A 27,317-nucleotide genomic window follows, 5' to 3' on the forward strand; every position below is an offset into this window, starting at 1 on the left:
GAGGCTGGCGAGCCCGACCCTCGGGAGCCGCCGCGGGGGGGCCTCTTTCTGGGGAGGCACCGGCGGGGGCAGGCTCGGCCGCCCCCAGGGCAGCGGCGGCCGCGTCCCTCCGGGGCGCGCCGGGGCCCGAGAGCCGCGCAGGGCGCGGGCCGCGCGGGGTGGGGCAGCCGGAACGCAGGCCCCCGAGCCCCGGCGGGCGCCCCCGGGCCCCCGCGCGCGCCCCGGCCTCCGGGAGACTGGCGCATGCCACGGAGCGCCCCTCGGGCCGCCGCCGCTCCTGCCCGGGCCCCTGCTGTTGCTGCTGTCGATTGCGCTTGCTGCCTCAACTCGGCGCCCGACTTCTTCATGGTGTGCGGAGGTCATGTTCGCTCCTTAGCCGGCAAACGACTTTTCTCCTCGCCTCCTCGCCCCGCATGTTCAGGACCAAACGATCTGCGCTCGTCCGGCGTCTCTGGAGGAGCCGTGCGCCCGGCGGAGAGGACGAGGAGGAGGGTGCAGGGGGAGGCGGCGAGCTGCGGGGAGAAGGGGCAACGGACGGACGGGCGCATGGAGCCGGTGGCGGCAGCGGCGCGGGCAGGGCTGGTTGCTGCCTGGGTAAGGCAGTTCGAGGTGCCAAAGGTCACCATCATCCTCACCCCCCAGCCGCGGGCGCCGGGACGGCCGGGGGCCCCGAGGCGGATCTGAAAGCGCTCACGCACTCGGTGCTCAAGAAACTGAAGGAGCGGCAGCTGGAGCTGCTGCTCCAGGCCGTGGAGTCCCGGGGCGGTACGCGTACCGCGTGCCTCCTGCTGCCCGGCCGCCTGGACTGCAGGCTGGGCCCGGGGGCACCCGGCGGTGCGCAAACCTCGCAGCCTCCCACGTCCTACTCGCTCCCCCTCCTGCTGTGCAAAGTGTTCAGGTGGCCGGATCTCAGGCATTCCTCGGAAGTCAAGAGGCTGTGTTGCTGTGAATCTTACGGGAAGATCAACCCCGAGCTGGTGTGCTGCAACCCCCATCACCTTAGCCGACTCTGCGAACTAGGTGAGGAGCTGCCCCAGCCCGCGCGCGGGCGCTGGTGAGGGGAGGCAGGCCCTCGCTGGCCGTGTGCGTGCTGCTACCGCTTGGGCTGGGTTTGTGCGCACCCCTCCTGGGGTCCCCGGGCAGGCTCCAAGGGCTTTCCCTGGGGGTGATGGCGACGTTCCTTTTCCACCGTAAGGGGACTTGTGGCCGTTCTTCAGTCATCTTTGGGCATTTAAGGAGGTCTGGTCCTCACTTCCTGCGCAGAGGATTTGGCGGGGGCGGGGAGGGCCACACACTCCCGCACCCGGAAAGACGTTGAGGTGTGTGGCCGAGTTGGACGCGGGCCAAGCCCGCCAAGGAAGGCCTAAAGGAGTGAGTTGCAAGGGCTCTTCTGCTTCGGGCAATGCAGAACCAGCCACGGTGGCTCAGGTGCTGCTCTGGCTTTGGAGTTGGGGAACTGGAGAGTAAGCACGCAACACTGAGCTGCGGCCCCAGCGGTTTGTACCCTTTGCTCTAGACGAGCCCTCCACGAACCCCGTCCTTTTGCCCTGCTAGTATGCTCTTTTCAGCGTCTCCTGGACCTGAGTCCAGGTGAACTCTCCCTCTTCTGCCCTGGTCCACCCAGCGCACTAGGGATGCGTCTCCTTCCCGCCCCCGATGGGCTGCTTGTGTTTTTGTGTATCGGGACAGGGTTGTGGGGCAGTCCCTCACGTCCCTTGCGGGGACAGTGACGGGAGGTCTAGGGGTTCAGGTTGCTGGGAGGGGGCTCGGCCGTCGCCCTCCCCCGCGTGGGCAGCTGCGAAGTGCGCGGCCCCGGCCGAGCCGCGGCTGAGCCAGAGCCAGTGGCTCCAAGCCGGGCCCGCTGAGAGCCGCGGCGGCTGCCACAGACGGCGGAGGAGCGGAGCGGCGAGGCTGGCGCCAGGCGGCCTCTTTTGTTTATCTGACAGCTAAATATCAAGGCAATCACCGCCTCGCGGCCCTGCCTCCAACCCCCACAGCTAAGACAAACAGTGGGGCCCAAAGAATGCCTCTGTTATCGTAAGTTTCTATCTCTCTCACCGCCCGGCCTTTATTTTCTCCTTTTTAAATTCCAGAGTCTCCCCCGCCTCCTTACTCCAGATACCCGATGGATTTTCTCAAACCAACTGGTGAGTAGATGGCTTTTTGAAAAGCCTCTTCCTTAGATCCCCTGTTTAGAAGCCCAGCCCTTAGAACCAGTTGTCTGTGTCCCAGAGCCGCTTTGGGGAGGTGCTGGGCTTCCACCATCCCCCCCTCAAGTTGCTTGTGGGTTTCTGATATTGGACTGTGGGAGTGGCTTTTTTTTCTTTTTGTGTAAATACATCTCGCACTTTGCATTCGGTTCCCTGTTTAGGGACATGCTGTCTGCGGCTGAAGGTGGTTGTGTTCTAACACGTGGATGTTTGCAACCACAATGAAGTGCCTTGGGGGCTGAACAAGACAGACTAGTGGGCAAACCCAGGAACTTTGGGAGTACCCAAAGGATCGGGCTGGTTTGAAAGCAGAGGAAGGACTGTCCCTTGGAACATTTTAAAGAGGTTCAAGAAGCAACAAGGGAGTTGGTCCTTCCTGCCTCCCTCCCAGGGTGTTCTCCAGGAGAGTTCTTGGTTAAGCTATAAAAGTGTTTAACATACCTCGCTCTACCTGCTGCTTTGTCATTGTATGGCTGGGGGCAGGGAAGGGGGGAGGACAGAAGCCCCTGGAGGCTGGCACCAGCCCTGTGGCCTCCTGTGCCTTCCCCTTCTGGCTGACAGAACAGGTGGGACCCTCCCATGGCGCTGTAGTGCCAGTGGACGGATGGGGTCTCCAGAATCAATCTGGGGGTGACCCCAGAGATTAGCTGGTGTCCCACATCCCCTATTTCCAGTAGGCGAGTCACCTGCTGGAAGTACAGATTGTGACTTTGGGTTCTGTGCCCATACACTGGCACCAACTTGTGACATTTTTATTTTGCCAAGGTTCTGGAGAGGGAAGCGGGAAGGGCTGGGCGCCATTTAACTCCTGGAATTCTTCAAGTCTTTCTGCCTCATGATTTTTGGCTGTTGGACCGTCGTCCTCCCTCCTTCCCCCCTCCCACTAATTAAAAGTTTTGCCGGGGCGTTGTCATAAATTAAATACTTTAATGAACGTGTAACCGAAGCCCCGTGCTCGTGCTCGGGAGCCAGCCCTCCTGGGACTGCACCAGCTTCTGCAGCCGAGAGGCGTTCCTGCTTGCCTGGTGCCTGTCTAATAAGGGGCTGCGAAGCATGTGATATTTTGCTTTCGATTTACAAAACACTAGATAAATGGTCATTAATGAGATAGCCAACTCTCTGTATTTGCAACAAACCCTAACTGGCACGACACAGCTCTTCAAGCCCTGGGAGAAGTCAGGTTTCCCCAGGGCTTTTGTTTCTTCTCTCCCATCCTCCCTGTTGCCTGTTCCTATTTGGAAGTTTCTCTTAGAAGGCAGGAAGGACTGTGGCCTTGACCCCAAGGGATACAGACCACCCCTCTTCCCAGGAAGTGTTCTTAGAAACTTTACAAAGCACTAGAAAAAAAAGCGGGCCCACGTTCTCATGGGCTTACTGTTTGGAGCAGTCATTCTGCCAGGCAGGAACCTCATTTTCAGTGAGCGCACAGTGATATATTTATTCATTAGCAAGTGTTGACATTAGGTAGCAAAATGTGTGTAAACAGAGAAGCCACAAAGACAGGAATGTGCCATTTCCAAGGGTGGGGGTGGGGGAGAAGTGCCCTGATCCGCCAATAGGAAGCGATTAACCTGCCCACCCGAACCTCATGCAGCTGCTTACTCACCCACATCTTGTGTCTTGTGTGGAGCAAAACAAAAGTAAAGGATGGAAGAAAGGATGGTGTAAGCAGAGGGCTGGCGATAAAGCTCCTCCTCCCATAACCGAAGGAATGGTCTGAGCGTGGGCACCCCATAGCCAGATCTGGGGCTGAAGGGGCCGTCCCTGGGGGCGAGGGGTGGGGAGCTGGTTCTGCAGGCAGGCAGGTGGCAGTGAGATCAGACACAGAGGGGAGGGGTGTGCTACCCCAGGTTTGGGACCTCACCTTGCAGGGGAGAGGGTTGGACCTGGGAATTCCCATCAGCCATTTACATCCTTAAGTTCTTAAGTGCTGGATTGCATTTTGGGTCTTGGGTTACTTGGTGAGGATTTGGGACAGCTGGTGTGGAGTCTGAGCCTAGTGCACCACTGAGATAGTCTCTTCTGCGAAGTCTTCCCGAAGTCTTCCGTTTCAGAAGAGGTAGCACTTGAGGGTGAAAACACTGGGAGCTCAGCTTGGCTGTGGTTGAAACTGCCTCCTTGTGACCTCAGGGAGGGCCTGGGCTGGGTTCATGTGGGTATTGCGCAGTCCGCCAGTAGTAGTAACCCAGGAGCCTCTGTTGAGGGATCACTGGGCAGGATCGAGCGTGGGACCCGGGGGGCTGTGGCCTGTGGCTCTCAGGACATGAGAGGTCAGTTTGCTGTTGGAAACCAGTTGTCCCTTGGTGGAGTGGGGTGCTGGCCAGGGCAGAGGCTTCTGTGTGGGTGCTGCTTCCCTGGAAGGCTTGACAAGGGGTTGCTGGGTGAGCTGTTGGAGCCTGGGCTGCTGAGGGACCCTGCTGGCCCACCTCGTCCAGGGGTCTTGTGAGGGAGTCTGGCTTGCTGCTCTTGGCCTCTTACGTCTTTTTGAGCTTTTCTAGAGCTCTAAGAAACATATATTTTTAGAAATTTATTTAGCTTTCCTCTGCTGGTTCAATGTCCCTCAGACCCGGATCTCCCATTGGGTGAGCCCCTACCCCAGACCTGCCTTGCAGAATCCCAGGAATGGAGCTGGTTATTGAACCCACGCACTGTGAGCCAGGATACAGGCGTCTTACCCGCCAGGCCTGTTTTTCAATCCAGGCGATGAAAGAGTCGGATGATTCCTTCGTTGTTTATTGGTTCATTTATTCATTCTACAGGTGTGATGATGTATTGGCCTAAAAACACCTTTGGGTTCACCAAGGGTAGGGTGAGCCCCGCTTCAGGCGGAGTGGTGAGGGAAAGGGTCTCTGGGTTCTTGGTTGGGGGCTGTGAGGCTCTCTCTCCTGAGCAGTGCTCAGGGAGTGCAGAAGGAAGTTGCTGATACTATTTGGGCTGGCCAGGAGACGTTTCCTGGGTGAGAGAAGTTGAGCAGGACTCCCTCTCCTAGTCACCCATCCTCGGTAGCTCCTGTCTTCTCGCCAGGCTGGGATTTCAGACTGGAAAGCAGAGCTAATCATTGCCCACTGCACTTACTGGTTTGTGGGTGCTTGGTATTCTGAGTGGTGGATGACAGCCAGAACCAGCCTGGAGCTTCTGGCTGGCCATGTGCCAGCCTGGGCCTTGGGGAGCAAGACCCCGATTCTGACAGATAGACCTATGGACCCATTCCCCAGCTAGGCAGTGGGTGGAGCCCCATGTAGATGTGGGAGGCTGCCTGCTGTGGGGAGAGGGTAAGATCCAGCTCTTGGGGATAGCCTGGCTCCCTGGGTGGCCCTCGGAGCCCAGCAGCCAGCAAGGCCTCAGTTTACCTGGCACAGGCTGAGCTGGTAGGCAGTTGCTTCCCAGGGGCTGGTTAATTGGCATTTGTAAATCCCTCGGGAGATCAAAGGCCCCGGCAGAGGGGCAGAGAGCATTTCATAAAAAAAGCTTGTGGTTGCTACCGCTTTGATGTAAGAAGGACTGACACCCCAACTGTGGTCCCCACCCCGTTTCTGCCCCAAGATGCCAGGCTTTTTTCTCCTTTGAAACACCTTGCCCCTGGCATTCTGCCAGGCAGAGCCGGGGGTGGAGGTGGGGGTGGGGGCGTGACTGCAGTGTTTAAGGTTGTGTGTGGGGGCGAGGTAAGGGAGAGGAGGTGGAGGAGAGGATCCCAAATTGAACAAATAACTCCATTTCCTGCCCCCCGCTATTGTTTCCCTTTGATTAAGTGCATCCTGTAAAACTGTATATTCCTGTTAGGAATTATACTTTACCCTGACAAAATGAGATTACACACAGGCTTCTTGCTCGCTGCCCTGTCTGCTGCCACCACTCCCCCGCCTGCCCCTTCCCTGTGCAGGGGAGTTGGTGAAAAGTTACTCTTCCAGCTGGGGAAGAAGGTGTTGGTAGATGAAGGTACTTCCTTTGATTAGAGGGAAAACTGCCACATTCAAGGTGGCAGCAGACACCTAGAGAGGGCTTGAGGGTTTGAGTAGGTTAAGCCTAGCCTTTACCCACCTTGAATCAGTCCTTGAAGGCAACTTGAGGCCATTGCAAAGCTCCTATGGGCTACTTGCCACCACTTGACATCGCTCTTGGTTCCTGATTACCCTGGCTTGCTCAAGGGGCTGCAGGTGAAGCTAGAAGTGCACCTTCCACCCCAGGGGCATCATCCTGCTGTCCTCCCAGTGCCCTCTCCCTTCCTGTGGGAGGACACCCCAGAGGCTGCATGAACCAAGCTGGTATGTTTGCACAGAGCTAGAAGGGCTGTCTGCTTGATCGGACTTGAGCAAGCTTGGCAGTGACCAGGGGAGATTTGTGTATTTGTGTTGTGTGACTCATTGGTCTTGGTTCCTGGGCATTAAGTTGGTCACCGGTGCTGAGCACCTGAGGACAGAATTAGGGGCAAGGGCTGACAGCCCCTGCAGGTGAAGGGCGGCAGAGGAAACAAGCAGAACCCCCAAGTGCTGGGTGATGGCAGGATTTTGTAGGAGCCTTACAGATCCGGGGTTGCCAGGGAAGGCTTCCACAGCGGTGTGTACTGGTGGTGGTAGGGCTTTGTACCCAGCCTGGAGGGAGGTAGAACATATTTCCTCTGGTTGACTGCCTTGCCAGGAAGGGCTTGACCTGGTGCTGGTTACACAGGTGCGTGTGTGTGTATGACGCCTGGTGTCTCCCGGAGCTTAGTGGTTCTTATTAGACTCAGGTTAGCCCTCAATCAGCAAGGAGACTTAAGACCTGGAGACTTGAGGACCTGTCTTTACCAAGACTCTCATCTAAGAGCAGGGAGATAAGGAAGTTCGGCCTCGGCCCTGCAAAGGCAGAGTAGCCGTGGTGAAGAAAGTACAAGATACACTTCCTTGACCTTGAGAACTACCTGAGTTCCTCAGTGGGGGCCGTGTAAGAGGGAGAGGGCAGCCAGTCTGGGAGGGAGCCTGGCTGGACTAATGATTAACTGGCTGCCCTGGGTGCTGGGCCGCTGCCTGCACTGAGCCTGCAGGATTGGGAGGTCTCTCTTGCCCGCTCTTGGTGCTTAAAGAAGCAATCCGAGTGCTTGATGTATTCCTTTATTTGTCTCTTTTTGAATCCACAGCAGGCTGTCCAGATGCTGTGCCTTCCTCCGCTGAAACAGGGGGAACGAATTATCTGGCCCCTGGGGGGCTTTCAGGTAAGGAGTGTTTTCTTTCTTTTCCTGGCAAATCCAAGGTTTGTTGAAATGGAGGGCGGATGGGGGGCGGACGATGGACCATGGGGACTGTCTGTTGGCCACCCTGGCTGGCCTGCAGGCTTTTCGGGGGGGGTGTCTTAATATTGGACGCGTGTGTGGTAGCTCTGCGATGACCCAGCTGGCTCTCCCATGGTTCTGTGCACACCAGGATCCTAGGTCTTTTCTGAGCGCCGGGAGCTGATGGCGCCAGCGGTGGGGGGAGGAGGGGTTGGTTTTGCGGGTCAAGTGGTTTGTGGTTATTTTTAAGTCGCTCCTGGCTCAGGGGACTTCCCTTGCGGATCTGGGGGTCATAGAGCCATGCGTTTAATAAGCTGCCTCTGGTGCCCTTCTGTGCGTGCACAGGGGTCCCTGGAGGGGATGAACCCGTCTTTAGGGAAACTAGTTGAAGACAGAGCATAAGAGGGTGAGGGGATGTGATGGCTAGACGACAGACAAATGTGTCAATGGACAGATGGGTGGGGACAGGGAAGGATGGAATTTTGGAGTAGATTTCCTTGTAAGTCCTAGAAGAATGCAAGGTTTTGCACTTCCAAGTGTGGGGTCAGGAGCAGCAGGCTTGGGGTGTGCCTTCAGTAGTAGGTGCTGAAAGATTATGGGGTTGAATAAGCCACATTTGGGGAACCCTGCTGGGTATTGTCCCTGAAGACAGAAGAGGCAACCCTTGGAGAAACTTTCTGGCCCTCTAAGAGGGAGGCCTTTGGGTTTTAACATAAGGTGTCCTGCTTCTACTTGTCTCCTCTCCCCGCCAGGCTGCCATGCCACCAGCATGGCATTGTCATAAGAACTAGCTGAAGCGAGGAAGGGACTTCCTGGGGGTTCAGAACGCGTGGCTTGTCCTAGCTTGGAGACATCAGTATAGATGATAGCACAGGGGGACCCACCCTGCAGGCGGCTGTGCGGCGTCCTCTGTCAGGTGCATCCCCTGGCCTCCCGTTGGTCAGGCGTCCTCAGCGTGTGTGTGTCTGAAGGGTACCCTTATTGGTTTTTATTTTAGTTCATTGTGTAGTCTGGTGGTTGCGCAAGGCTTCTAATGAGAACTAGGAAAAAGGAAAAAAAGAGATTCTGAGAGAGGTAGGGGCTTCAGGCCTGAGGGTGGGCATGGACTGGGGTGGAGGGCAGTGTGTAATGTAGCAGGAGCAGCACTTGTTGCAGAAATGGGTGGCTGAGAGCCTCTGCTTTCTAAGTCTGAGCCACTTCTTTGAAAGGACAAGGGAGGCGAGGGTCCTTGCTGAGCAACACCCTCAGGATGTTGTCCAATGCTTGCCCAGGGAGGAGCCCAACCCCTGCAAACCACATGAAATAAGCAAGGGAAATGGTAGCTTTTGAAAAGGGCTTTTCAGAAGGTTTGTCTTATTGATAACATCTTGTCTGTCTCCTGGGGCAGAGGAAATGACGACACCAGGCCCTGCCACCTAGCCCCAGAGCCTGCCTGCCTAGCTCCAAGCCAGCCAGTGACCCGAGCTGGGCTCCCTTGGTCCTGGAAAGAAGTTGGGGGTATAGCAGCCATCAGCGACACCCTCCCCCTGCCCCTGCCATCGCCGCCATGGCTCACGTGAATGGAGCCGGTAAGGCAGGCAGGCAAGGCAGGCGGGCGAGCCAGTGAGTGTCTGATGGATGGCCGGATGGCTCAGGACTCTGCAGATCTGTAGAGAGAGAAGAGGGGAGGGCTGCACATGAAAGAGCATTTGTTTTGAGTTTTAGCTCTTGATTTACTCATTTCCAAGGCTTCAAAGTTTCAACTCTTTTCTTCTTTTCCCTGGGTAGTTAGGGTGGTGAATTAATCATGTGCCACCATGCAGGGGTGGGAGGGGCAGGTCACAGAGACTTTTTTTTTTGGTGGGGCGGGAGCTGGCCCTGATTTGGTGGTGTCTGCAGGGAAGTTAATGCACTCTGAGCAAAGCTAGGGTTCTCCTGTTTGTGGCAAGACTGCTTCCCCCAAAGGTGATTGTATTGGTTAGGGTCCTGGGCTACTGGTTTTGTAAATGGGGGAATCTCCAAATTTCCCCCTCTACTCCCCCCTTTTCTGGAGAGGGTGATGAACCCATGGGGGCAGAGCCATGATGTGCCTGCACCCCAAGGAGAAGGCCCCTGGGGTTTGGGTGGCTGCAGACCCAAGAGCCCTTAGGGGAAGGGGTTAGCATAGCCCTATGCAGGGCAAGGGGGTTGAGGGGCAGGGTGCCGGCCTGGGCTTTTCCCTTCCTCCCGGTTTCAGCCACCTCTCTAGTCTCTTTCACAGGCCCCTATGTGCTGTTTTCCTTCCTGTCCTGCCCTGGCTGAGAGCGGGGCTTAATGAATGGGGCTCAGTTTAGGGTGGGAGGAAGGTCGGCAGCCGGAGCCAGGGCTTGATTCTTTTGGCAAGGGAAGAAGGGAAAGAAAAAGCAGGCGAATGTGAAAACGCCATGCCTCGGAGGTGGGGGGTAGGGAGAGCTCAAAGGCTCTCCTGAAATGCAGGGGTGACTCTGAGGCTGGCCCCTCCCTTTCCTGCACCCTAAGGAGCTGCCCAGAGGAAGGGGCGTGGAGGCGTTGGGAGCCCTGGGACTGGGAGCAGCACTGGCCGCAGGTTGGAATTCTGCCCTCCCAGCCTGGCTCCTAGGAATGGGGAACCGGGGAGAGCAGCGGCAGGGCTGGTCATCGGGGGACCTGCCACGGAGGCACACCCCACCCTTGCAAGTTGTCTCGGTCTGGGAAAAATGGGACATTTTTAGAAGACAGCGACTTGTTTCCAGGAGATAGTACTTTCGTTTCTGACAGCCGGCTCTCTCTGAGACAGATGGATGGCTTGGTGCGGGCATGTGTGTGTGTGAGCACGCCACAGACAGACACACCAGCACACAGATGCCTGCTTTGCGATGGGCAAGGGGGCCTGTGCTGTGGGTGGGTCTGTGGCTGGCAGGGTAGTCCCTCTGGGTGTGGGTGCATGTTTGGATATGGGCCCTGGGGGATGGTCTTGGCTATGGGTTCCCACATGCGGTTTTGGCAGCCTTTGTTAAAGGGTGCACACCTCCGCCTCACGTAGTTGGGAGGTTCTGCGGGGTGCTGGGGGGTTAAGGGGGAAGGGGTGGCGGGCAGCTATCATTTCTCCCTCGGAGGAGTTCCAGATCGATCAGATGCATACCCCTGCCCCAGCTACCTTCTCCTGGAGGTGTTCCTGTCTGAAGCCTCCTCAGTGAGGGCAGAGCTTGGGGACCGTGTCCCCATTTGTAATTATTTCAACTTCAAAGGACAGGCCCCTTGGACATGCAGCGGGGAGACTCCTGTGGGCATCTTGGGGTGGGACCTGGGCCTGCACCCCAAGGGCACCCTGCTAAGGTTAAGGTTTAAGGTCTGCCTTCCAGTTTACCTGTGTGGCAGATGGAATAACCCTTGAATCAGCATCCACCCAGAAATGTTTTTCTCTCCACCTTTTTGATCCCTGTTGGCATCTGACTTTGCCCCAGAGGAGAGAACCTTCAGAAATACCTATATAATCTGAAAATGTAGCCCTGGCTCAGGCCCGCGGTTCACTTGGGCTCGCAACAAGGAGCTTAGGAAAGATTGCTCCGTCCTGTTTGAAGCAAAGTTCTTCAGCCGCGTGCGAACAATTATTTATTGTCTGGCCCAGACTGTGATCACAGCTCTGAATCTGGCTGAGTGCTTGTTGTGGTGTTTTCTGTGTCTTGCCTGGCAGCCGCTCGTGGTTTCATGGAGGTTGTTCATGCCATGGTTAGTCTGGAAGAGAGGGGCCTGCTGGGTGCAACACACTTGTGGCCAAGTGCAGAGTTGATCTTTGGGACTTTGGGAAGTCAGACCCGGCAGGCACAGCAGCACCCCCATATGACCTTGAGTGAGCTCCCTACTGGCCCGTCCCCTTGCCCCCAGGCCACTGTGAGAAATGACGGTCTGGAACTCCAGGGACACAGTCTGCAGCTCCCTCCACCCAGCCAGCCTAATGACTCAAGGCTAGGGTGGCTCACCTGGTGCACACCTACGCCCTGCTGACAACCAGTCCTGGGCGCAGTTCTGGCTATTTGTTGGCCTGTTGGGCAGCACGCCCCGGGGTCATGCCCCTGCCCCTGGAGAAGGGCTGGCTGAAAAAACCCCTGTTGTCCTGGAAAGTATGAGGCAGTCTGGCAGGGGTTAAATGCAGGGTGATAGCGTTTAGAGACTCCTGGAGCATTTTTGGGCTGCTCTGCTGGCCAGACGGGCCAGTCCACTGCCTCCTGCATCCTGTCCCTGAAGCAAAACTGGGCCAGCCAGGGAAAACCAGGGGAGGGGTGGACAGGTGAAGGCCAGGCTCTGGGTGGTGGTGGTGTAGCTTTTGGCTATCCTGCCTGGTTGTAGCTGGATGGACTTCTGCATCATTTGGGACCTTGATTAGCAAAACTCGGGGCCAGGGGCACAGGGGGAAAAAAAAAGGAGAAAATGCAAAAGAATTCATTGTAAACCTCGTTTTCTTTTGCTTTTTGATTATTACTGTTACTGGTCCATGCCATTAGGTGAGAGTTTGTGTCAGGTCTTCAGGAACCTCAAACATCACAGCAGGTATTTTTAAAGGTTTAGGTTGCTACTTCCTGTTATGCTTTGGAGTCCCTTGGAAGTCTCCAGTGAATTTTTTTTTTTTTTTGGCTTAGTTGTAGAAACATGTGACCCTTTCTTGTCCCTCTGTTGCTTTGCTTTTGTGACAGACATTGTTAGAAGGGACCCATGGGAGTGGGTGTCCTTTTGGGGTGAGAAAAATGTTCTGAAACTGGATGGTGGTGCCGACTGGCCAGTTCCAGGAATGTACCCAGTGTTTCTCTGGTGGTTCTTTTATGCCATGTGTATTTCTACTCATAGATTTGAAGAGGGACCCAGGGTAGCTTTTGCCAGGCATTTGGATGACCTACAATCCAAGAACTGGAGAGTTGACCAGGGGGAGCAAGGGAAACTTTCCTGGGACCTGGGATCTGCCGATAGGTACTCATTTCCATAGCACCCTTGAGGTCTTTGGGGGTCTGCTGGAGGCTTGGGTGGGTCTGTTCCTCAGAGATGATCTTCTTCCTGAGCAAGCAGGTGCACCTGAGAGTTGAGTTAGAGGCAGGAGGATTCTTTCTTTCCTGGTCTGTTTTCAAAGCTTGCCCTTCCTGCCATGGGATATGCAGTAGACTTAACACCTGCTAGCCCACCCAACCTGCTGAGAACTAAAGCCCCCGTCTGTGGGATGTCCTCAGCTTGCTTCTAGGACATGGCTGACCTGGACACTGTCTCTTACAGGAGCTATGTGGGAGATTACTGTATGCATGGCCGCTGAGAGGTCACCACTGGCCCTAGCATCTTTCTCGTTCTGTATTGAATGGCTCACCCAGCGCCTGGCCGCCTGCCTACTGTCACACACAGGCTTCCTCCCTGGGCTATTTTCAGCGGGAAGATATTATTAACTGTTGAGGCAGGGTTCTCGATTTAGTGGCTAACACACCAAGAAAGCCACACTGACCTGAACGCAACCACTGTAACCCAAACACCACTGGCTCTTTTGGGAGAGTTCTCTGGGCTGCCATCATTCACCCAACCTCTGCTTCTCACTGGGGTCCCCTTGGTAAGTAGGCACTTTGCCCAGTTCCTCTGGAAGCTACCCCTCAGTATTATTGTCTAGGGAACTGGAGTTTTGTTTAAACTAACTTCCACAGGACTAGAAACAATATTTTGTGTCCCCAGGATGGGGACATTTTGTTAGAGGGCTCTTTCAGAGCAGTTTAGGATAGTTATTTAAAACAGGGTGATAACTTTCACCTTGTCAGTTCGCAGGAAATATTGGGACAAGACAGGAAATTGCATCATCCCCTTTTTGAGGAAAAAAAAAATCCAGAAAAAAAAAGTTGTTTGGGGCTAGGTAGAGGCCAGCCGTTTGGCTCCCTCTGCCTTTCGAACTTTTTTCCCTCCTCTTTCCCCTTCCATTCCTATGAAAACTTGAGGCTCTTTTCTTTAAGAAAGAGACTGTTTGAGAACTTTCTGTTATTATTATTATCATTATTTAATATTTTACCAGAAGGGTCACCCCCAGTTAAAATGTTAGCTGAAGATTTATTTCCTGCTTTGACTGGGGAATCTTTACTAAGCCATGAAAGCATGACTTTTTCAGCTTCCTTCCCCAAATGGTGAGGCCTCGCAGCTCTTTGGCTGGAAGCTAATTTTGGTTTGGCTGCTCTGGTCTCAGCACCGAGCCCCACCCAGCGTCATTAGCTTGGTTTCAACTTGCAAAAAAGCAAACTTTTTTTTTGGTGGTGGTGGGAGGTGGGTGGGATTTGCTCTCAACTCCGTGTTGTCCCCGCCCAGAGGTGTCTGGTGTTTGTTTCCTGGCTGCTACTGTACCCCCACTTAGTGAGCCTGCCTTAGACTGCTTACTGAAAAGTCAGAGGAAAGGGACTTCTGGGCTTCCTCCACCCCCTGTATGGCTGTACCCAGGACAGGGTCACAGGAGTGGCCCCCAGAAAGAGCAACCTGTCATCAACACTCAGTCCATGTCCCACCGTAGGCTACCAGGGAGTCCTCTTTGGGATGGGTACCTGTAAGAAAGAGGCTCGTGTGGCTGACTGGCTCACTGCTCATCCCTGCCCACCTTCCCTCCTTTGCCTTAGCGTGCTTTGTTTTGCTTTCATAACACAACAAGAGCCCTGGGGTGTGTAAAAGCATTGTTGAACACTCGCAGAGGGGAACTTGTCCAAACAGAGCAGAACGCCAAGGCAGAATGCTGTGGGCAGGTGGTGAGTCCACAGAGGTTGCCCACTGGCATCTGCCTCAGGAGCACTGCTAGGGGCGGAGCAGGGGATGGAGGAGGGCATCAGCCTGGTCCCCCCTCCAGGTTGGGAGGCAGGGACATCCAGGAGATGACCTTGGTCCTCTTGGCTGACCCCAGCCTGGAAGGCATGCTCCTGCCTCACTTGTGTCTGCTCTGGCCAGGTCTGAAGCCGGGTGTGCCGTTTTGCTTTGGAGGAAGCTGGGGTTTTCACATGTGGTTGGAAGAAATGGCTGTAAAGGTTGAGTCCCAACTTGTGTGTGTGTGTGTGTGTGTGTGTGCTCGCATGTGCACGCACACACACACACACACACACACACACACACAGCGTGGAGGGTGGAGGGTGGAGGATCCGTTTCCTGGCCCTGATAGCGTTCACATCAGCAGACGGATGGCCAGCCGCAGGAACAGCTTCTGCAGGCCAGAAGGAGCCAGTGTTGGGGGTCCCTGGGGAAGCCCTGGGGGTGGTGCTGAACCCCTAGCCTCCTCAGAGCTTTAAGGGCCTGGGCTGCTGCCTGCTCCTGGTCTGTGAAGAGCTGAGATAAAGCAAAGCTTGCTGATAAACTGAGGGGGTCTGCCTCCAGCCCCTCCTCCAGTGGGCTTGGGGGAGGAGGGGGTCACGGGAAAACTGCAGGGGCTGGTGGCTGGCCCTAAGCCACCCTGGGAAGGGGTGGTGTGCAATGCCTCAATGCCTTGGCAGCAAGCTGGAAGTCCAGAAGTTGGACTTTCCTTTCTGTCTGCTACTTCCCCAGGAGCCTGGGGAATGCAAGCTCTTGGTCTTTTTGTAGTAAACCTGAAGGCCAAGAGCATTTCTGAGGTCCCAGCCCTGTGCAGGAGGCTTGGGCCTGTCTGTCTGTACCCAAGGACACCAATGTGTTACATTTTCCTGTTCAGTCTGTCCTGGCTGTTACCCTGAGGCCTTAGCTGTCCCTGGAGCTCACCAATGAAATTCCTCTCCTGGCTGCTGTGTGGAGCCCTTGGGGAAGAAGGGTCTGGGAGGTTCTGAGCAGGATGAAGCAGCCAGAGCTTCTCCGCACCCCTCTCACTGTCCCCACTGTTTTGTGGTATGAATCACCGGGCATTGTCCAGAAGACAACAGGGCTGACGGCTGTTGGTGGCGCCCATGTTGGGTCGTTTATTGCTCCTACTGTGTCTACAGTTTTGGCAAGTTAGGACTATGCCCTGCAGACTTGCTTGTCTGCATTTTCCCAGCAACCACTTCAATACTTTGTCTGCCAGGCTGAGTCGGGGTAGGGGGCAGGCCCCCTGGAACCTCTTAGTTTGCACAACCTTTCCCCTCCCCCTCATTAATCCATAACCGAAAAGGAAAAGGCAGAAGCTGACACCCAGATCTGAGTACATGGGATGGGTCTTAGAAATAGATGGGTCCCCTCTCCTGCTCCGTGAGGGTCACAGGAAGACCCTTGGCAGCGAGGGGCTTCCTGCAGGCACTTAGAAGCCACCCTTACCCCCCAAATTTTCAGGAGTTCTGGGAGGGGGTTGCATCAGGAGGCAGAACCTGCCCTCCCCAGACTGAGGGTGGGGTGCCTCGCCACCAGCAGGCCACTTGGCCTTGGGGAGAGACAGGTTTGGGGTTCAGGGGCCTTGGTCTCATCAGCAGGAAAAAGGACTGGACACTGCTACCCAGTCCCTTGCTTAAGTGATGGCTGTCTGATACTATGTCTGCATGTCCAGAGGGCTGGGGGCTTCATGGAGGCCAAATGCCCCCAACCCAGCCATGGTTCCCTTGCACAGACTATATCCCCTGTGCCCACCTATTTCTAAGACCCATCCCATGCCCAAGATGGCATGTTTTCTCTTTCTTTGCTTTTTGGAAACTCGCAGTGGGAGAGGCTTAACATAAAATTTATCCCATTAGCAGTTTGTAAGTGCACAGCCTGAAGACAGTGGTGTGAGAGATACTGGAGCCCCAGTTATGCAAAGGCAGGAGGCTCTAGGGAACTGGGGCACTGCAGCACAGAAGGGCTGGCTATGGGTGTGGGATGCCTGGGGCCTTTTGTCCTGCTGCCTCCTAGCTGAAGAGCAGTAGTGGGAGGCCCCGCTGCGGGGTGAGGAAGACAGGCTCTGGTCTGGGAGGTCTTGGGTGCTTTGGGGGTGCAAGGGCTGGGATGGCTGAGCAGTGAGTGTGTCCAAGCTGGAGAGATTAGATTACAGAGGCAGACAGAAGTAATGATTAACTTTTCCAGTCTGCACACTGTCTCCAGGCTGTCGTGTTTCTTTCTTTTTTTTTTTTTTTCCCTGTAAGTACAGTGCAGCGCGGGCCTGGCCAGGCCCTGCTCTTGGATTGTAAAGAAAAGGAATGAGGGGGAGGGAGCCAGGGAGGGAGCCTTGGGCGGCCTGGAGGGAAGCTTTTCCATCAGATCCTGTGTTGGAATTTATTGGCCGGAATGCAGTAAATGTTCAAAATGCCATCCCATCCAAGAGTTTTCATAACTGTTAGGGAGCCAGGAGAAAGGGGGCGTGAGGAGGACTTTTTGTTTTGTTTTGTTTCTCACTGTAGTTTTCCATGAGTTTTCCTGGGGCTGTGTAAGAGAGGGGGTGGGGCAGGGCTGCTTCAGCGAGTCCTGGGGTTACTCAAGCCACTGGGATCTGGTGGAGCCCCGGGCTCCCAGCAGTGGCTCAGACTTAGGCCAGCGGGGCAGAAGCTAGTGCAGGCCTGGGATTTCTGGCTTTTCAGAGAATTTTGCTAGTGGTGCTTCCTTCCACACGTCGCCTGCTGCTTAGAAATGTCACCAAAAAGGAGACAAAGCAGTATGTGGGATGCGGAGCATGCCACGCAGGTCTGTAGGGTGGAGGTCTGTGTGCGTCACAGTAGGGAGAATCTCCCTGTGGACACAGCTCCCGAGACCTGGGGAGGGGTCATGTCGGGAAGTCAGTGGAGGGGAAGAGCCTCGAGTTTCAAACTTGAGAGTGTATGCACCCTCCACAGCCAAGAGAGGCCATTTACTGTAAATAAATATTATGAATGGGGTTGGCTGGGCCGGGCTACCCCACCCTTCCTCTGAGGCCATCCGCGGCTGGGCTGGCGTCCTCCGACGCCAGCGGCTGCTGTAGCCGGGCACACACTGTCATTTGCATGCTCGGTGCTGGGGCACAGGAAGCCATGGCCCGGCTGGCGAGACGGGCGGTAGCTTGTGATTTGTGTGGCTTCACCCTGCCCTGCGCTACCCTCTCAGTTGTATCCTCTGATGGCAAACAGTGCTTTGCAGGCGGGCAGTGGAGATGGGACCACTTTGCGAGCATTTTACTTGGTTGTAAGGGTAGGGTTGCTCAACAGTCTTTTAGATGTGCCAAATAAAAATGCACATCAAAAGGTAATTGGAAATGGAAGGAAAGGGAAATTTATTCTGGTGCAGAATATTCAAGTCCAGACCTAGTTTTTTTTTTGTTGGTTTTTTTTTTTTTTTTTTTTTTTTTTTTTTTTTTTTTTGAGTATACGCTTTGTAAACACCTCTGACCGGCATGGGCTTAAAAAACTTTGTGTCAAAATGCACAGCTTTTTCATTCCATTTTTTCATACCCTTGCCTGTGAACTTTGCAGAGTTTGTAGGAAAAGGAAGTGGTGATGGGCAGGGTAAGCCCTTGGGAGCTGTTTGGGGGATTAAAGAGACCCTGGCTTGGGCCTGACCTTTTCTTGAGGGTGAATGACTAGGCAGAGTTTGTAACTATTTCAAAGAAAGGAAAGGTAGGCACTGCAGAAACTGACCTGCCTCCTTTCTCTTTCGATTTTGTTTTGTTGTTGTTGTTGCAAATTAAATGCAAAAATGTGCCCTGCTTCTTAAAGGGAAATTTGTTACTGTCTGGAAGGTAGGAAAAGTGAATGGAAGCGGTGTTTAACATGGATGGGTCGCATTTGCGAATCAAAGAGGTGCAGCCCCACACCCCACTGGGCCAGAAAGGGAGACTGATGGGGCCCGCCTGCCCCAGTTCCTTCCACACTGGGTCAAACCGAGGTGCCCTGCGCCCCTTGGCCAAGGGCACCAAGCAGTTTGCTGGCTAAGAAGTCCGGTTCACCCTGCCCTCCCTCCCTACCTCTTGGTGCACAAGCCCCACACTGCAATGGAAAGGCAGGCACAGAGTTTCCTAAAGTGTGTTCCGCAGGATGCTTATTTTTCCCTGGAGCCTTTGGAGAGGAACCCTGGGACCGGGTGGCCCGAGATGCTGCCCACCCACAGCTTGCACTGGGCAGCTTTCCAGGCCGGAGCCCAGCTCTGCTCCTTGGCAAGTGACTCGTCCCTCGTTTTTTCCCTTTGTTGAGCCAGGGTGGTGATGGTGTGTCACCACCAAGGGTTGCCATGAGCCACTTGGAAGAGAGTGCATGCACAGTGAATGCTTGCTGAGTGCCCAGACGGCTTGTCCCTTCACTATGCATGGCGGGAATGAAGGGAGAGGTGGATCAGCAGTTGCCAAGCAGTTGGAGAAACCCAGAGAAGATAGATACAGTTCTGAGAGAAGAGAGGAGAGCTGTTTGAGGGACTAGTGTAAGTCATCTGGAATTGGAACCCAGGCTTTTAACTGTGCCATAGCTGGTCTGCCCACCTCCCTAGAGGGGAGCAGGTGTCTTTTCAGCAGTGAGCTGTATCTGGGACTCCCAGGCAACCCCACTGGTTGGGCTTTTAGAGGGAGACATTCCCCCCACCCCCCGGCCCCGGCAGACCCCATTGCTCACCCTCTGGAGTCAGCCCTACCTTTGCACCTGCTTAGGAGTCTAGCCCCTTGGGTGACTTGTTCTACCCCATGGCGGGGGTGCCTGCAAAAGCTGGTGGGCCCTGGGTTACTGCCTCTGCATCCCACACAAGGGGGTGACCATTGTACAGGAGAACTGAGCCCAGGCACTTCTGCTCAAGTTCCCCGTGTTTGTCTCTCCTGCAGGGTCTCTTGCCTCTGGGGAACATGAGTTCCCCCTCCCCACCTGCACCCCACCCTGACCAAGGTCCTTATTTGTTGGGGGTAACTTACAGGGGGTGGAGTAGGGGGGCTCTCCTGATGTGTCTCAGAGAACAGCCGTTTTCCAATAAGGGTGGGGAGCAGGGTGACGAGTGCTGTTAACCTTTGAGATGTCTGATGGAGAGGGCAGGACAGGATGAGGCAAGCGGCCATGGCGCCTCTGTCCTGGGCCACTGAGGCGGCCGAGGCGTGGTGCTGTTTGTGTTCCAGGGTTGTTGGGTGTGCTCCTGTGTCCACATTTCTGCCCTTAGAGGCCAGGCTTGCTTCCTGCCTGCCAGCCCACCCTGCTGGACCCCTGGCACCTCTGGGGGCATCTTGCGCCTTAGCAGAGAAATAAGCACATCAGCACCCATAGAGGTGGGCTCAGGCAGTCGCCCTCCTCCCCAGCCCCCTTGGCTGGCCTCCTGTCACCTCTGGCATGCTGGCCTCTATCTAGAAGGGACAAATTCTAGGGGCTCTTTTGGTGCCTCCTGGGGACCCCACAAGTGTCTCTGGCCTCACTATGGGCTTTCCCAAGCTGGTGACTCACCTAGGAGGGGGTCCTGGATGTGGCCTTTTCTGTCCCTGCCGTTGTCCTTCCGTGTCTCTTTACTTTAGGAGTTAGAAAGAAGACCTTGCTCTCCTACCACTGGGCCTGGGGCATAGTTGCTCTTTGCCCTCGACCAAGGGAGGTCTGCTGGTTGGGGACTGCCTGCTCCCGCTGTTGCATATAAACCTGGGGTGAAGCTCTGCTCTTTTATCCCCCCCCCCCCCCCCGTCCACCACCCCAGCCTGGTTCTCTTTAAAGTAAGGATGGTTTTATGCTTTCAGGAAAGTGAGGAAGGGGGAGGGGAGATGTGGAAGGACACCTTAAAGGAATTCAGACTCAGCATGTTTTTTTCAGTTGTTCCTCCAATTCCCCAAACTGTAATTAAGGAAAGAAAAAAAAAAAAAAGTAAGAACCTTGTAGGCATTACGGCATCTGAGTTCTTTCTACAATGTATTCTTTTCTTTTGGATGCTTTCAAGTGAGCACCAGTGGCTGGGAAAGAAGCTGCCGTGGGCACTTCTTCCTGGGTTGGGGCGTGAGGCACTAAACAGACAGGAAAACGTATGATATCAGCATGGCTTATAGAAGCCAAGACTCAGCTCCTAGAAGCTTGGGGACCAGGCACCCACACCGGCCTCGTGGGGAGGCATGTGGGCTGCGGGTCCAATTCAGAGAACTGTTCGTGGGACAGCAATGCTCAGCATTGCCCAGAAACCAGGTCAGGTTGGCAGGGTAGCTGTATGCATGTGGGCCACTGCAGGGTGCCCCCATGCAAGCCAAGGGCTGTGCCCAGGGTGCTCGTTGTTTTTCCCTGCAGCAGTTTAGCTGGAGAGCGGAGCCCGTGTGAGAGACAGAGTAGGCAGGAGCTGTCTTGTTAGAGGAGTGGGAGCCAGGAGTGGGATACAGCTGGGACCTTCCTGCAGCATATTGTGGGTTTTCAGGACACCCACACATGCTGTCAGTACCTTTTTTGGCTGGGCTATTAACCCCAACAGAAAGAGGCTTCAGGCTGGAGAGGTCTGACCCAGTGCAGATGAAAGAGAATCCCATCCCAGAGTGCACCCTGTCCCACCCAGCTTCCTGGGTCCATTGTGTACCTCCCCACCCCTTACCTGCCCACCTGCCCACCTGCCCACCTGCCTGGGTCTTCTGGTTTCCATGGATGTCACAGCCTGTGGCGCAGCCCTGCAAGCTGAGCTCCCTTGGCAGGAAAGTTCAAAGATGGCCCGCGCTCGGGGCTTTATTAGCAGTTGATGGATTCTTTGCAGACGCCAAGTCCCTGCCTGGTGAATCACTTTCTGCTCCAAGCCCTCGTCCCTCTCATGTTTTCCCATGTGTCACTGTGTGTGTGTGTGCGCGTGCGTGTGAGTGCATGCATACTTCAGTACACACACACACTGGTGGATCATAGGGTGTGCATTTGCAGGCTTACTCACAGGCCTCCTTTATCCAGGACTGTTTGCTGCTTTTTAGGGGGGGAATGGGGGTGGACATGGCAGGGTAGCGGGGAAGAGAGGAAGTTAATGGAGATGACGGGTGCCCAGGTCCCAGCATGCCTGAGGAGGCTGCAGTGAGTGTGGTTATGCAGTGATGGTTCTCCAGCCCACTCGGGCTCAGGACAGGCACCCCATGCCCTCCCCGCCCCCAGATGAGGCAATTCCTTGTTATGGATTCTGAGTCCAGTTGCTGCAAAAACATCCAGGTCACAGCACACCACCAGCCCCCCAGGAGAGTGTGGGCCTGCAGAGCCTTAGGGAGGGCTTTAGGAGGCTCTCTTGCCCCCTCTCCCCGCTTCTTCTCTCCCACCCCCTGAGGGTGTTTTTTTTGTTGTTGTTAACAAATACAAGACTTCCGGTCTCCACCCTGCTGCCACAAACCACTGCATCCCTGCAGCCTGGCTGGGCTGGGAAGATTTATGGGCCCCAATCTGAAGCTCCACCACCCGCCCACCTCCCCCCAGCCCCAGGATTAAGGAGGAGTCAGAATGCCAGCCAGCCACCAGGCTGCCCCCCACTCCCCACAAAGGTCCTGGGAATGGAGCGGCCCCAGTAGGAAAATCATCTTCACACACTCAGCCAGTGCCCTGGGCAGAACCCTGTTTGCAGACCAGGAAAGCTGGGTGGGGCCTGTTGGGAAGCGAGGAAGGCCCTGGAGGGGGTTGCAGGGAGTGGGGGGGAGGGCACTGGCAGAGGAGGGGCCTTTTCCTGGATGGCCCCAGTCTGTCCTGGACTCATTGCCTGGTGCTTGGTGCTTGGGCTTTGTTAAGAAGATCTGGTGGCTGGGTGTCACAGTGCCTGCTGTGTGTAGCCATTTCAGATCAACTCCTGGTGTGGATGCTGTGGGTTGGACCATGTGGCTGTGTTAGGTCTGGTCTGGTTCCCTGAGCAATCAGCCTTGAAAATCATCTTGGTGTCTGTCAGGATGACCTTGGTATTGGCTATTCCTGGCTTTCAAACCTGCATCCAGGTGGAAAGATGCGTAATTCCTGCCCTTCTGTAACCTTAAAAGCAGAAGAAGCCACGTGACAAAGCCACCGTGCCCCCCCCTCCGCCCCTGCACCCTGCCATGTGCGTTGCAAGGCTGGGACATCCTGTGATCAAGTCCTGGGCCCTGGGCTCACGGGCAAGCCAGGCTCTCAACTGATGGGTTGGAACATCCAGCCCTCCAGCTTAGCAGGCAGCCTGTTTCCCCTCCTTCTGTCTTGCACTGCAGGGTCTGTAGTCCTAGGTCCACACAGAACAGCAGTCCCTTCCATGCTAACCATGTCCACTCTTTTACTTTGCAGATTCCCAACTTCTTCTGGAGCCTGGGGATCGGTCACACTGGTGCGTGGTGGCATACTGGGAGGAGAAGACGCGCGTGGGGAGGCTCTACTGTGTCCAGGAGCCCACCCTGGACATCTTCTATGATCTACCTCAGGGGAACGGCTTCTGCCTCGGCCAGCTCCATTCGGACAACAAAAGTCAGCTGGTGCAGAAAGTGCGGAGCAAAATTGGCTGCGGCATCCAGCTGACGCGGGAGGTGGATGGCGTGTGGGTGTATAACCGCAGCAGCTACCCCATCTTCATCAAGTCCGCCACACTGGACAACCCGGACTCCAGGACGCTGTTGGTACACAAGGTGTTCCCCGGCTTCTCCATCAAAGCATTCGACTACGAGAAGGCGTACAGCCTGCAGCGGCCCAACGACCACGAGTTCATGCAGCAGCCGTGGACTGGCTTCACCGTGCAGATCAGCTTCGTCAAGGGCTGGGGCCAGTGCTACACCCGCCAGTTCATCAGCAGTTGCCCATGCTGGCTGGAGGTCATCTTCAACAGCCGGTAGCCTCGTGCCGGATGGGACACGGATGGGATACAGAGCATCAGCCGAGCAGGCCACCGTTCAAACTACTTTGCTGCTAAGACTTCCCTCCTGCGTGCTTGCTTTTCATGCAGACTCTTTGGGTCGTATTTTTTTTTTTTTTTCCTCGTCGTCCTTGTCATTTTGTGTTCTATTTTGTTTTGAGAAATAGCTTATGGGAAGAAATGTTGGATTTTTTTTTTTTTTCCTAAAGCGGGGTGGGGGAGCAGGTATGGTTGACAGGGACACCCCTCGTCAGAAAAGGAGGAAGCAGTGTATATGGATGGGGAGCAGTCCTCACCTCTTTTTGTCATTTCACCTGTCGGGAGTGTATGCGTGAGTGTGTGCATGCATGTGTGTGCGTGAAGGATGGAAGGGGGCGTGGCAGAGAAAGGACATCTTGTTCGCTCCTGATAGATGTCCCCACCATAAGGTTGGTAGCCCCAGCTGTGTGTCTCTTGCCAGTAGGACATGCCCAGTAGGGCACAGGCAGTACCTGGGCAAGCTGGTGGCTCCTGGCCACAGGAGCCTCCCCAGGTCCCTGTGTCCCCCACCCCCTGCCACCACCCCACGCTTCCCCCCTTCCGAGGACTCGGGCCTATTCACAGGCTTCTGAGAAGCCGGCCAGTTAGGGGCTCCATCAGACCCAGTGGCTTCCATCCCCTGGTTACTACTCCTTCAGTCACGCCCCGCTGGGCTGCTGTCCTGTTGTCTCTGGTGCTTGGCCATCTGCTCCTGGAACTCCCTGAGACGGGCCCAGCTCCCTCTCCCCTCATTGCATCATCATACGTTTCCTGGACATAGAAAACCAGCTTCCACCCGCACCCCTACCACCCCTACCCTGCAGCCTGTGCATTCAGCTCAGCTGTTAGATCAGCGAGGGGGGCGTCACTGGGAGAGAGTCCCTCAGCAGTCTCCACCCCCACCAAGCAGGATCTGGTCCCTCTGCACCCAAGGTACCATCCTAGGCTGACACCTGCCTCATCTTTCATTTCTCCTGCAACTCATACACTCGTATGATAATTTGACACTGTTCTTAGCTCAATGAGCATGTTTAGAATTTAACATAAGCTATTTTTCTAACTACAAAGGTTTAAATGAACAAGAGAAGCATTCTCATTGGAAATTTAGCATTGTAGTGCTTTGAGAGAGAAAGGACTCCCGAGGGGAAAAAAAACCCCGAGATTTATTAAAGAAAAAATGTATTTTATGTTATATATAAATATATTATTACTTGTAAATACAAAGACGTTTTATAAGCATCATTATTTATGTATTGTGCAATGTGTATAAACAAGAAAAATAAAAGATGCACTTTGCTTTAATATAAATGCAAATAACAAATGCCAAATTAAAAAAGAGAAACACGAGATGGGTGTTTTTTTCTATGGGTGTTATCACCTAGCTGAATGTTTTTCTAAAGGAGTTTATGTTCCATTAAACAATTTTTAAACCGTATACTTGATTCCACGTTGTCTTCCAGCTCCATTTTCTTCTGCTGCTGGGGGAGGGGAGGGTTTAGAGGTCTGGCCCAGGGTCTGGGTTTACTGGAAAGGGATGTGGGCCCCGAAGTGGGTAGATATGGGATGTAGTTTTGATCCTCAAGCAGCTGGGAAGACCAGCTCCCTTCTGGTTAGGCCTCTACCCTAGGTGTGCTGCATGGTGTTTGGGACTTGCAATATGGGAAACGGGGAGCTTGGGGTAGAGTTGCTGACCGCACTGTGCCTAGAGGAGGAGAGTCTCCTGGCCAGAATGGATTCCAGGACGGGCCTTGGGAATAACTTTCCCTTGTGCAGTGCTCTAAGCCACTGTGTACGGGGCTGGCATCCCGGAATTGGAGTGTCAGTCCAAGTCCCGGCTACTCAGATTGTTACCCAGCTTGCTCCCCACCTTGGAGGCAGCAGGCTACGTGGCTCAGGCTGTTGCCACCCATGGGGGAGACCCGGATGGACTTCCAGGCTCCTGGTTTGATCCTAGCCCAATCCTGGCTGTTGGAGGCATTTTATTTGGTGAGTGAACTAGAGGATGATGGAAGATTTCCTCTTTCACACTGCTTTTCAAACAGAAGAAAATTCCCCAGGAGTTGACGTTGTGGCATCCCCTGTGGGAAAAAGGAGCATCCCATGTGCACAACAGTTTCGAGTCCAGCTGCTCCACTTCCGCTCCAGCTCCTTGTTAATTTGCCTGGGAAAGAAAGCAGAGGGAGATTGGGCCGCTGCAGCAACGTGGGAGACCTAGATGAGGCTCCTGGCTTCATTCTGGCCTACTTAGTTAATGCAGGCTTTTGGGGAGTGAGCCAGCGATGAAAGATCTGTGCATCTCTACCCATTCCCCTCTCAACTGCCAAATAAACTTTTTTTTTTGGTTGCTAGGAGTTGTGCAGCGAAGAGGTCAGGTACCTGCAGAGGTGTCAGGGAGTTCCACAAGGTTTCAGTCCTGGGACTTGAATTTGGGAGGGCCCACCTGATCCCACTACTTGGGCAGGAGTGGGGATCTGGGAGGAGGCAGGATGGGGGTGTGGGCGGGTGGGGAGGTACAGGGATGGGGAAAGAGAATGTGGGCACCAGCCCTGGCCATAGAAGCCCTTCTGATGGCCATTCCATGAATCCCCTCCAAGCTCTCAGGACTGTGCTACATGCAGCCCAGGAGTGACTCAGTCCCACCATTGCCTTGAGTCACGCTGGAGGCCGAGATGTCCACACTTGAGAATCGCTGGTGATGCGGGCCTTGTGTGGTGAGCACTTGGGACACGGCCCCGGAGGAGGGCACCTTGCCCCATGGAAGATTTCCTGCTACTGACTCAGTTTCCTGCTCCTTGCTCAGTTCACCTCTCAGGTTTTGGGGTGTTTGAACAGACTTTCTCTCATGACTTTGACTCTCATGGCAGCCAAGTACTCTGGTAGCTTCATTTCCGATGCCCCATCAGCAACCTCTGTCACCCCAGTCTTGTAGTATAAAATCCTGGGAGGGATGTTTGGGGCAGTGGTAGGGTGCCTAGGCTTGCCTCAAGTCCCAGTTTCTTGCTGAAGTGCACCCTGCAAGGGGGGATGACTCGGGTACCACCCATGCGGGAGACCCAGACTGGGTTCTAGACTCCTGGCTTTGAGCCAACAGATGAAAGATCTTTGTCTCTGCTTTTCAAACACCACCCAAGAACCTCCTCCCAAATCTCCCTGACAAAACCTGTCTGCCTCCTTACAACATGAGGGGCTGGCATTGTTGTACTGGTTAAACTCACCTGCAATACTTGCATCTTACATGAGTGCAGGTTGGAGTCCCAGCTGCTCCACTTTTGATCCAGCTTCCTGCTAATGTGTGCCTGGGAAAGCAGCAGCAGATGGTCCAAGTGCTTGGAACCCTGCACCCGCATGGGAGACTTGCATGAAGCTCCAGGCTCTTGGCTTTGCTCTCATCCAATCCTAGCCATTGTAGCCATTTGAAGAGTGAATCAAAAGACAAAATTTTTGTTTTTCAATCCCATTTTCTTTCTTCAACCTTGTCTTTCAGATAAGATAAGTATTTAAAGTGATAACTTTACCAAGCAAATGTTTCTCATTTCTGGGTCTCTCACATGGGTACAGGGGCCCAAGTCCTTGGGTCATTCACTACTGTTTTTCCAGGTGCATTAGCAGAGAGCTGGGTCAAAAGTAGAGCAGCTGAAACTTGAACCAGAGCCCATATGGGATCCCAGCATCACAGGCAGTGGCTTAATCAGCTATGCCACAATGCTAGCCCCTGCTACCTTCTGTTTTTTTTCTTAATGATTTATTTTATTTATTTATTTTTATTGGAAAGGCAGATATACAGATAGAAGGAGAGACAGAGGGCCCAGCATGGTAGCCTAATTGCTAAAGTCCTTGCCTTGCACATGCCAGGATCCCATATGGGCACTGGTTCTAATCCTTGCGGCCCCACTTCCCGTCCAGCTCCCTGCTTGTGGCCTGGAAAAGCTGTCAAGGATGGCCCACAGCCTTGGGACCTGAACCCAAGTGGGAGACCTGGAAGAAGCTCCTGGTTCCTGACTTCGGATCAGAGCTCAACCACGGCAGTTGCGGTCACTTGGGTAGTAAATCATCAGACCAGACCAGACAGAAGACCTTCCTCTCTGTCTCTCCTCCTCTCTGTATATTGGACTTTCCAATAAAAAATAAATAAATCTTAAAAAAAGAAGAAGAAGAGACAGAGAGAAAGCTCTTCTATCCACTGGTTCGCTCCCCAAGTGGCTGCAATGGCCAGAGCTGGGCTGATCCAGGAATTTCTTTCAGGTCTCCAA

General features: G+C 54.5%; 1 protein-coding gene across 2 annotated transcripts; it reads left to right on the plus strand.

The window, feature by feature from the left end:
- Positions 1-24,502, plus strand: SMAD7 (SMAD family member 7). Of its 2 annotated transcripts, none has more exons than XM_004579509.2 (4): positions 1-1,020; positions 2,094-2,147; positions 7,324-7,398; positions 22,491-24,502. In XM_004579509.2, the coding sequence occupies exons 1-4, from the start codon at positions 414-416 to the stop codon at positions 23,027-23,029; spliced, it is 1,275 nt and encodes a 424-aa protein (XP_004579566.2). In that variant the 5' UTR covers positions 1-413; the 3' UTR covers positions 23,030-24,502. The 2 variants fall into 2 exon arrangements, with proteins under 2 accessions (XP_004579566.2, XP_004579567.2); XM_004579510.2 differs by having other exon boundaries at positions 7,327-7,398.
- Positions 24,503-27,317: the final 2,815 nt, after the last annotated feature.

The sequence above is a fragment of the Ochotona princeps genome, chromosome 18 (genome assembly GCF_030435755.1).
Source record: "Ochotona princeps isolate mOchPri1 chromosome 18, mOchPri1.hap1, whole genome shotgun sequence".
NCBI classification, from domain to species: domain Eukaryota; kingdom Metazoa; phylum Chordata; class Mammalia; order Lagomorpha; family Ochotonidae; genus Ochotona; species Ochotona princeps.